Source organism: Theropithecus gelada, chromosome 11 (genome assembly GCF_003255815.1).
Source record: "Theropithecus gelada isolate Dixy chromosome 11, Tgel_1.0, whole genome shotgun sequence".
Taxonomy (NCBI): domain Eukaryota; kingdom Metazoa; phylum Chordata; class Mammalia; order Primates; family Cercopithecidae; genus Theropithecus; species Theropithecus gelada.
Window position 1 is genome coordinate 11,366,829 of NC_037679.1, and position 10,905 is coordinate 11,377,733.

The following is a 10,905-nucleotide window of genomic DNA, read 5'->3' on the forward strand; positions in this document are numbered from 1 at the left end:
AGTGTGCCTGTGTGCCTGTGTGAATTTGTTATACTGTAAGTGTTTGAACCTGTGTCTCTGTGCCCTGTGCTCACTCATTCCTCTGTGTGAACATGTGAATGTGCAAATGTGGCTGTCTGCTCATGCTCCTGTATGTGACTGTGTGAACACGTGGGAGCGCATGCCTCCTCACACCCTGCATGTGAATGCGTGTGGACACACTCATGCCCCCACGTGTGGATGTGTGTGTCTCTAGATGTCCTTGTGGGAGTGAGTGCTTCAGCATGTCTGCTTCCTCCTTGTGTGTGAACATGTGTGTGTGTGTGTGAGTGTGTGGCTGGGGAAGCACCACCCCCAGCCAGCCAGCATTGCCTCACCCCTGTGACACAGCTGCTAATGACTGTTTGCCATTGTCTGAGCGGTGGTGGCATCACCCGCACTAATGACAGTCTCCCCTGCCTAATGACCTGGCTCCTGCCCCATCATTGAGGAGCCTCAGGAGCACTGGCCCTGTGACCGGAGAGATGTTGACCAACTCAACACATTTCCCATTGGGGTGTTGCGGGGGGTGGGGAAGTCATAAATCCCGCCCCTCCCCAACAGCCCTGGGGTGCCGGCGTGGGCTGGAATTTCAGCTGGCTGATGGCATCCTGGGCGGGAAGCCCGAGGTCTTGCCCTGCCCTCTGTCTCCGGCAAAGCTGGGTGGCTGCTGCTCCTCCCCACAGGTGACCCTGAACGCTGGCAGCCAGATCCACATCAGGTCCCAAAGACAGGGTTTTGCATTTCCACCATGAAACCCGCAGGACCTCTCACCTCTGCGAATGGAAATGTCCCTTCTGAGCAGGGCTCTCTGTGCCCAGGAGGCTCTGGTCTGCAGCTGACCTTGGGGAGTGAGGGCATCTGGAGCAGCCAGGGAACCACAGGGTCCAGAGCAGGCTACCTGCATGGAGGCCACCACGGAGCCTGATTCAGCCACACCATCAATATTTCTTTTATGATCAACATTAAACTAAAATAGCCTCTGGATTCAGGAGGAGAGTTGGGCAGGAGGGGCTGCCCCCTTTCTGTGAGCCCACAGCCACAGCTGTTCATTCATATTCTCTTCTAGCTTTCAATCTGCTCCCTCCCATTGATGTTCCCCACTTACAGGCAGGCCTCCTAGCTGAAGTTCACCTGGATCTGCAGGGAAGCCTAGGCCTCTGCCTGGGGCAGGAGGGACTTCTTAAAGGTGTTCTGGGTTGAGAGATGCAGGTCTGCAATTGGCCGTGAGACCTTGAGCCGGGGGCTGGGGAAGCTGTGGCGTCCTGCTCTGCCAAGTGCCGATGCAGCGGTACCGGCTGCCTAGGGCTGCTCTGGGACTAGATAAGTGCTGTGCATTATATAAACCATTCAGAACATTGCCGGCACACAGCAAGCACACAGTACATCTTTTTAAAGCCTCTGAGCCTGCATTGCCCCCTCTCCAAAATGGAACAGATAACTGCTGGTGCTCATGGCTGTCGTGAGGATTAGTGAGAATCCAGGGGAAGCACCTGCTGCAGAGTGGGGCAGCTCCGGCATCTTTCTCATGGAGTCCTCGGCTTGGCCGCTTCTCTCCTCACCCATGAGGGGCTGAGCAGGGGGAAAAGGAAGGAGTGGTTGCACCGGCTGTTTTCATTGCTACCTCAGTGTCCCTGTCCCGGTGGGGCATTTCCTCACTTGCCAGCCAGGGACTGTGGCTTGCTTACGTTACTTATAGCGGGATTTCTCAGACTCATCTGCAACTCACTAGAGGGTCGTGAGGATAGAAAACCATCCCAGTGCAATACAGAGTATCGTTTTGTAAATGTATGTGTCTGTTGGTTGCTGTTAAATATATTTCTTACTGTGCATTGAGATTAAGAAGCTGGAGACACCTGCTCCACTGTCTCTGGGCAGGGCAGAAGCAGGGGCCTGGGGACTCCCTGGTTTTGCCTTGCTCCTCCTCTGCTCCATCGTGAGATTCACACTAAGTGCCCATGTGCACTGTCCTGGCATGGCTAGGCCCCAAAATGGAAGAACCCAGATCCAGCTGGAGACACATCCCTTCCTGCCACCAACAACCCACACAAGTGCCCCCTCCTGCCATGTGCCTGGGAAGGCCCACACTTGACATCCAAGGTGCTATGCCACCCAGGAGTGGCCTGCAGGCTGGAGGGTGCTGCAGGACAGGCAAGGGTACAAGGGAAGGCCTCCCAGGCATGCCTCTCATCTGGACCTGGGCCTGGATGAGTTTCAGGGCTGAAGCAAGTGTCCCTGAACCCTGCTTCTTTCCTCATGATGTTGGACACTTAGTCAATCAGCCCAGGGGTAGGGTGAAGGCATCAAAAAGCCTTCCCACAAAAGCAGACCAGTTGGGGGTGGGGGCCCTGCAACCCAGGCATGGTCTTTCTTTCCTTCCCCCAACACAACAGCCACATCCTCAGTGTGGGCCTAAGTGAAGGCCAGTGGGGGGCAGGGGCAAGGGGTGTAGGGGCATCCCAATAGCAATGGCTGCCATTTACTGAGGGAGGCCTCTGTGCCAGGCACAGCACAGATCAACTTCAATCTTTATGACTCTCCTCAAGTGTTCATATCTATAAAATGGTTCTCATTTTATAGATAGCAAAGCTGAGGTCCAGACCAGTTATGTCCACACAATTAGTAAGTGCTAGGGCGGAGAATCAATCCCAGGTTGGTCTCTCTCTGCATCTTTCTGTGGCTTCTGAGGGAGAGACTCGTGTGTGTTACTGGGGACACAGCACTGGCACACAGGCAGGTTCTAGAGGCCAGGAGAAGGGAACTTGGTCTTGGAAGGGTTTGCAGTACACCAGCTGGAGAGGTTTCCTTTGAGGAGAAGCTGACCTCTTACAGGTACTCACAGAGATTCCTTTCCCAGTATAACCTTAGCTGGGGCCTCCCTGGCAGTCAAGGCAAGAACTTGCTCATGGGGAGAGCTGCCCCTTGTTGAGAATTTTATCAGTGAGATTGCTTGATTATCAAAAGGAAAAAAATTGCAGCAGGGGAGATGTGACTTAGATCCCAAAGTCTTCTTTGGCACTCTTTAAGGGCAGGGACTAATCCTCCAGCAAAATAGGCTTAATGAACACTGGAGACTCTCGCAACTAGTGATGATCATGGCATGTGTAGCTCTGTGAGAATATCTGCAAAGTAACACGTAAACAAGGGCAAATGAGCACAGGGTAACTTGGGATCGAAGTGCTGAGGGTACGCGAAGTAAGTGGTGTAGTAAGTGGTAAAAGTTTGGTGGGGTTGACCAGGTAAGGCTTCCAAGAGCAGGGAATGTGTGATGGTCTGGGAGGGACAAGGCTTTCTTTGAGGCTGGGGCAGGCAGGGGGAGCAGCTGGCATCTGGCATCCCAGCGGCATCATTCCAGAACCAGCCAGTCCTTGGGAGCCCTACCCCAGAGATGGCTCAGTGACCTGGTACTCTGGGAATTTGCCCTGCCTCCTGGGTGGGGATTGTCCAGCCACATGCCTGTCCAGCTCAGTTGGTGCCACTGGAAAATGACATGGCAATGTGATATGGCCTTGAGCCAGGTCCTCCTCTCCAGGGTTTTGGCCCAGTTTTGGCCTGTGGCCCATCCAAGTGTCTTCTCTGTGAGATGCTGGGGAGAGAAAAGAGGGGAGTGTGACTTCTACCAAGGTGGGGCTGAGGGAGATTCTGGAAAGTGGAGTGGGGAATGCTACCAAGGCCAGCTGTCCCCCTCCTCAGGATCCAGAGGCCAGTCAGGAGGGTGTGTGCCCTGTGGTCAGCCTGCCTCCAGACTTGGCTGCATCCGGGGCGGGAGCCCCGACCTGAGGCTGTGGAGAGAAACCTCAGATTCATAGAGGTCTTGGGCTGGAGGGGATTTCAGTCTCCCCAGTTTCCTTACAGAGAGGGAGGTGGGGGCCAGGGGTTAGGAGGGGAGGACAGAGCATGTATATGTGTGTGTTTGTGTGTGTGTGTGTGTGTGTGTGTGTGTGTGTGTGTATGGTGGATGGACCCATGTTATGAGGTTTTTGATTTTTGAGGAATTCCCTGAGGGTGGGGAAGGCTGGTGTCTCCCAGGCCAAGGTCTGAGGTGGGAGCAGCAGGGGCACCTGGACTCTAAGGCTGGGGTAGTGACTGCGGAGGGAGAGACAGGCAGAGCCCAGGTGGCTCCCTGTAGGAAGGGTAGGCCAGGAAGCAGGGCCGGGAAGCTGGAAGGGGTGGGACCGGGAAGCTGGAAGGGGTGGAACTTACTTGGGGAGATCCTTGGTGGGGACAAGGAGGCACATGTGTCTGGCTGCGCTGGAGCTGAAAGTCTGAGAGCAGACAGTGAGATTGGGAGCAGAGAGAGCACCCTGAGGGCAGAGCTCTGGGCCATGTGGAGGCCTCTTCCTATAATCAGGAGGCAAAGGGAGCCCCTGGTGGTCCAGCAGGACCAGACGTCTCCTTCCCCTGGGACTGCCAGCCAGGCCTGCCATGCTGTGTTCCAGAAGCTGCAGTCTGTCCAGCCAGGCTCAGGGGAGGGTCTTTGGACCCCCAGTGGTGGATTTTGGGGTGAGTGGAGGGGATAATTTGGGGAGAGACATATCCAGGAATTGGCTGGGGAAGGAGAGGTTGAGGGTTAAGACACAGGAGAACTTGGGATTGGGGTTAACTCAAGGTCTGTCTGATCTCTACGGACACCCTGAAACAGAGAGAGAGAGAGAGAGAGAGGCATCTCTTTGGGGATTACAGGCCCTTTACAGCTGGCATTTAGTTGCATGCCTGCGGCAGCCTCAGGAGTGACAGCATTTGGCTACCAGTCTCCTGCCCAGCGAACTTCCTGTGCTTTAAAGTAAGGGTGTCCTGTTCAGGGTCAGCAGAAAGAGATGCAGGGGAGGGAATGGCCCCTGGCGAGGAGGAGAGCCTCCCCTCCCCTCCCCCATTGTCTTTTGGTGTGAGGGGGCAGCACAGGGAGGCTACTGGGGAGCATGGAAGGGCCTGGAAGGAGGGACAGAGACTGTGAGTCACTAGCTAAAGGTCACACGTGGAGGCCGGAGGAAACTCGTGTCTGAGCCCCATGGGGACAGCTCTGTTGTCGGCGCTCCACAGCCTTCCCATCTTCTTGTCTTGGGCTTCTTGCCCAGGCCCTGCTGTCAGTACCTGCTCCCTGAGCCAGTGCCTGGCACACACAGCCATGAGATCATGGGGCGGGGTAAATTGGCAGGACCCCGATCTCCCCTGGAGCGGCGGCAGGTGCATGTTGGAGCTCTGGGCCTGGCGCCTCTGTAATCTCCCTCCTGGCCCCTTGCAGGGACGTGGCTCCTCCAATCAGCCAGTTCTACCTTTTCCACCTCAGTCCCCGGACTCCAATTAAGGTGGAACATTGGCCCAATCCGTGGCATGAAGGCTTGAGATTAGACTTCAAAAAGGACTTCCTACTCAACCTGTGGGATGGTGGGATAAGGGGAGAGGGAGTTAAAATTAGGGACAAATAATAATAATAAGTGTATTATTCATCATCGAGGGCTTACTCTGTGCCCTGCTCTGTGCTAAGTGCTTTGCAGGCTGTTCTCGTGTAATCTTCACCGTAACCTTGTAGAACACAGAAACTCAGCCCGAGCTTTTGCAGCCAGTCAGCAGAGGAGCTGGTGCTTGCCCTGAGCTTCTAGCTGTGGGATAAATCTGGAGGGCACAGTGAGGCTGGCCACTGGAGGATCACGTGGGCTCCCGAGTGCCCATCATCCATCATTTGGCATTCCGTTGTGAATAAGACAGGGGTCTGGAGGTCAAACAGGTAGGAAAGGTAAGAGCTGAGTTCATGTTCCAGAAGGCGAAAGTCAGGACACAGAAGTGGGTGGGCCTGTTTCTGTTTGGCATCTCTTGAGTCAGAAAAGAAGCAAGCGCATCAGAACTGCAGCAAGAGGGAGCGAGGTGAGACAGCGAGACGTTCTCACTTCCAGGGCTGCATGTCATCGGCACGTGAGGGGTGTGTTTGCTGGAGAGGGAGAGCTGCTTACCGGGCTCAACTGGGAAGTGGGAGGATGGACGGCCCACGGTGGGGTCTCTGTTCAGGCTTGTGTGTGAGCACCTGTGTGTGCATGCCTGTGTGTGCCCAGATATGTGTGTCCACAGTCTCTAGTGAGGCGTCTTCTGCCTCCACGGGTTCTGAGCTCTCCAGCAGCGTCTGTTGCTGTGAGCACAGGCCCCTGAGACAGGACTGTTTCCTTTGCTGATGGTCTGGAAGGTACTTTATGTTTGGGTGCAGTGCTGTCTTGACTGGGGACCATTCTTTTTCCTCAGATGTCCTCCAGTTTGGCAGACCATGTATTCCAATCTGAAAACCTCCACCCTTACTTTCAGGAAGTTTTCTTTGCCCCTTCTCTAAGGACCTCCATTCCCTTTGCCTTTCCTTGAGGACAAACGCCTTTCCTTGAGTATATGACTCTTTCGCCTCTGCTGCGTTCTAGCTTCCACAGGATTGGATCCACTGTAGCGAGTCCACACATGCTTAGTAGCACGGATGCAGGGGGAGAAGGGGCGCATGAGTGACTGCGTGTGGATGGGGATAGCCCTTGGGTGCTCCCTGTCAGGTGTCATGTTAGCTGCTGGCCCTGTCTGCCCTTGGTGTCCAAGCCTGTACCACATGTCAGGGGTCTGGGGTCAGATTCTGTGTTTCAAGGTCCAATGGCAACACAAAAATTCCTGGGATGTCAGGGCCAGTTGGGACCCCAGAGGCCACCTAGGTGCATCTATCCTTCACTGATAGACAAGGCACCCCCCAGAGAGGGAAGGGCCTTCCTTGCCCAAGATCACACCGGAAGTTGAGGGGACACAGCTGGGTCTCCTGACTCCCAGTCACAGCTCTGTTCACCATGCCACATTCTCTCCCTAATTTTGACAACCCCCTCTCCCTTCCTCTCTCCCTCTCTTTGCTGTCATCTTTGTACTTTTCTCTTGCCCTCCCCTTTCAAGAACACACATTCAGAGCCTGCCCATTTCTCAAGGCCTAGCCCGGCCCTCCTTTACTCTGCAACCTGCCTGATTCCTCTCCCCTAACTTCTTCTGCACCATTAGCGACATGTCCTGCTAATTCTCATTCTGTAATTGTCTGTAACACAAATTAATGCTTGATTACTTGATGCTCTAATGACCTGAGCCCTAACCAGGCTCAATTGCTTTCTAGCTGCGTGACCTTGGGCTAGTTACTTAACATTCTTAGTTCTCTGTTTTGTCATCTGTAAAGTGGGGCTGGATTTGAGCCTGAGTAAACAGCAGAAGCCAAGACTCAGAGGGGTAAACTTCAAAAACGGCAGTGTTAAAATCTCAGGTGTGATGGTGGTGTGCTGGGAGCAATGGTGAGAAGGCAGGCAGGGGTCACCCGGGGGAGTCTCAGCTGTGGGGGGCTTATGTTATTGGTAATGGGGCTCCCATGAGGCTCTTTGTAAGGGAATTAACAAACCCCCACCTAGAGCTTGAAGTGGGGTAGAAAGGGCACTGGCTTTGGAGCTGGCAGATCTGGATTGAAATTCGAGCTCTACCACTGACTAGCTGTGTGATGCTGCACACATTGCTAGATCTCTCTGAGCCTCCTTTTTCAAACTATAAATTAAGGATTATACTCACCCTATGGAATTATGGTAAGGATTAAACAAGAAAAGATCTATTAATTGCTTAGCTTGGAGTCTTGCACTTAGTAAGTACTTAATAAGGAGTAGTCGTGATTACTGGTGCTGTCGTCATCACCCAGCAGCACGTGTCTGCCTCCTGGCCTGCCTCTGTCCTGGGTCTCTCTGGGTCCTGGGTGTCAGGCTTATTCCTCATTTCCCAACCTGGAGGCTTCCCAAGGGCAGGGCTCACATGCATCATCTTCTTGCTCTGGCTGTTTCAGGAAGTGATGGGAGTGGGAAAGACTGTTGAACTGGTGATGTCACACTTTGGGGCTTCTGGGTGGTTCTGCAGAGGCCCCAGGGACCTGTAGGCAAGTGGAGAGGGGATGGGGAAGGTCTCAGGTCCTATTGGTCACCCATCAGTTGTGTAATGTCTGAAGTGATTAAGGAGCTTGGGGAGGTTGGCGTTGACAAGATGTTAAGCCAATTCTCCCAGGGGTAGTCCCTGGGGCCTCAGGCATTGCGGTGGGCCTACCGCTGCTGGGGAACCCCATGGTGGGGGCAGGCCCATCCCCCAGAGAGAGAGCACAGAGGTGAAAGCTGAGGGGAACTTGACTGACAGCTTCCCCCAGCCCCGACTGAGTGTCTCCTCGGTTCATGCGGATGGAGCGGGGAACCAGACTACGCTATCAATGAAATAATTAGAGCCTAATATTAGACAGTATTTCTTAAACACCTACTAGGTGTTCAGGGGTGTGCTGGGTGCAAAGGATAATCATTTGGCAAGGTTGGCAGGGCCCCTGCCTGCAGAGAGGTTACAGTTTAGAGGGGATTCAGACAAGCACGCAGAGGATATGCACCAGAAAGGGAGGAAGCCTGGGGGCTACAGGAGCTCTGAGGGGTGCACTTGGTCTCTCTAGAATGGCCATGTGAAGTTTTGTGGGGGTGAGACATAGCTGGCCCTGCAGGGTGAGCCAGGGACATGCAAGCCGTTGTGTGTTTGGAGAGCAGACCAGGGTGTTAAGAGGTCGGGTGGAGGTGGCGGTGGCTGGAGATGAAGCCAGAAAAGTACGCGGGGCTCTTGAATGCTGACATGAGGAGTGAGCTTTCTGTCCCAGGGGAAGCTGGGAGCTGTTGAAGAGTTTTAAGCAGGGAGGGATGTGGTCAGATGCAGGGGCTGCAGTGCTATTGGAATGGGGAGGATTGCGGGGGGTCTGCTTTTGGGTTTCATGGAGCAGGGGAGTGATGGCGGGGGCATGCTCCTGCGGAGGGAGAAGGGGATGGGGTGTGTGGGTCTGCAGCAGGCAGTCTGAGGTGGGCCTGCCCAGGTAAGACTCCATCAGGTCAGGATTTGGAGCCCAGGGCAGGGCTGAGGGAGGGGGAAGGGTGAGGTGGAGGGCTGGACTGGAAGACCAGACAGGAGAACTGTGGCTTCAGCTCCGCCAGCACTTCCTTTAGGCCTCCCAGGGTGATCTGCTCCACTGGCCCTCAGAAAGACTTGCTGCCTCGCGGAGCCTCAGTGTTCTCATCTGAAGAATAGAGCTTGCAAGGGCTTTCTCCTACATACTAATTTATCTGATTAGTGAACAGTCACAGTGTCTCCATCTGGGCCCTGAGTTATGGGACACAGGAACTGGGAGAGGTAAGCCCATGACCCACCAGGCCCCCTGAAGAGCCATGCCACAGCCTGAGGTGGGCTCTCGGTGTTGACCAGCTCTTGGAGTACTTCAGGAGGAGGTGGAGGGACTGGGGAGTTCTAGGAGAGTGTCCATGATAAAGAGCTGCAAACAAGATCCCAGGTCCCAGGCCGCCTCTCTTCCTCTGTGACATGGGGTGCTCTCAGACCCTTGCAGCTCAGTGGGTTTTTGAGCCACCCCTGCGTACTGGGACCAGAACCCTTAGGGCTGGGAGGACAGGGAATACAGGGTTGTAGCTTAGGCATAATGGGGTGAGGACCCCAGGACTCACCCAGCTCTGAAGGTCGCCAGATCTTTGCATTTTACTGTTCATCTTCTGCCTCTGCAGAGCCCTGAATGGGAAGAAATAGGTTCCATGTGCAGCAGGCCAGGAGAGATTTAGGCAACAAGAACTTCCAGTTCTGTCTTAGGGTTCCCAGCTTTCTCCATGTCCTGAGGAAGCCGCTGAGCCTGTGGGAGATGAGGGGTGCCCATTCCCCAGTCTCAGCCTCCCCCACCTGCTCTCCTGGGATACGTTTCTCTGCCACTTGCATCCCGTTGGAAGCTGTCCCCATGTGGGTGTCAGGCAGGTAGCAGGTGCTGAAGCAGAGTGCACCACCGCATTGCCTCCCCCTCTGGGGATCACTGTGAGTTGGGGTAAGAGTAGGGTGTTCCAGCCAGCCCCAGGAGAGGGGAAAGCAGCCCCCGTCTGCCCTGGTGGATCTCTGCTCCTGGAAAAGGTGCTCTAGCAGGCTCATCTATGTGAGTCACTGCCTTCCATGTAGGGTAAGTTGAGCCCGGCCTTTTGGATGTCAAAATCCAGGGATGCTAAGATCCTGGGTCTGGAGAAGGGAAGGGGCACAGTGCAGCAGAGCCTTGGCCTGTCTTTCCTGACGGGGGATGGAGCTGGCAGGACAGGGAGGTGGCTGGTGGTGCAGGGCGTGCCCATCCCTCTACGTCCTTCCTCACACCCCTGAACTGCTCTGTTCGCGTCTGGCCCCTCTTCTCTCCTCACTTTTTCTTCTCTTCTTCTTTTCTCTCTCACTCCCCTCCTGTCCTCAACCTTTTGGTCTCCCTCCCCACAGTCCTTCCCTCTGTCTCCTTTATTTCTTCCTTAACCCCCTGCCCTACCATTTCCCATCTCCTCCTCCACCCTCCGGTTCTATTCCATCCACTTACCCCACCACAGACCCACCTCCGTGAGTTCAAGCTGCCCATTCTTCCTTCTTGCAGCCCCTGCCCAACTGAGGAGCAGAGTTCATCCCATACCCTGCAGGGAGTCCAGTGCCACCACGATGCCCCCTCTCCCCTCCTTGAGGCTGGCTGGGTCCAGCCTGAGCTGTGCTGCCTGTTGGCTCAGGCCAGTGGGATTGTGCCTCAGGCAGGCTCCTGCCCTTCCAAACCCGGGGCTTGGCTGCAGACCCGACAGTGGCTCCCAGAGGTGAGGCTGGGGATTGCAGCATCCTGCCAGCTGCAGTTCCCTCCCTGCTGTACTCTCACTCGTGATGTCCTGAATGTCCCACTTGTATGTCTACTGGTGGGCATGAGCATGTGAACGCTGTGTAGACACCTGGGCATAGTCTGTTGTTCATGCATGCACGTGTGTGTCTGGGGGTGTGCATGATTTGAGTGTGTACCTCCTGCCTTGAGTGCGCACCACCCCTGGGAACCGT

The 10,905-nt window shown here is 54.9% G+C and overlaps 1 protein-coding gene across 1 annotated transcript; it reads right to left on the minus strand.

Annotated features, from left to right (window-relative positions):
* Positions 1-3,075: 3,075 nt before the first annotated feature.
* Positions 3,076-5,346, minus strand: C11H12orf80 (chromosome 11 C12orf80 homolog; the record flags this gene model as incomplete). Its single annotated transcript, XM_025401404.1, is given in 3 exon segments — positions 3,076-3,140; positions 3,475-3,604; positions 5,110-5,346. Coding segments are annotated over 3 exon segments (432 nt in total), but the record flags the coding sequence as incomplete, so codon positions are not given.
* Between the last annotated feature and the right edge of the window lie 5,559 nt (positions 5,347-10,905).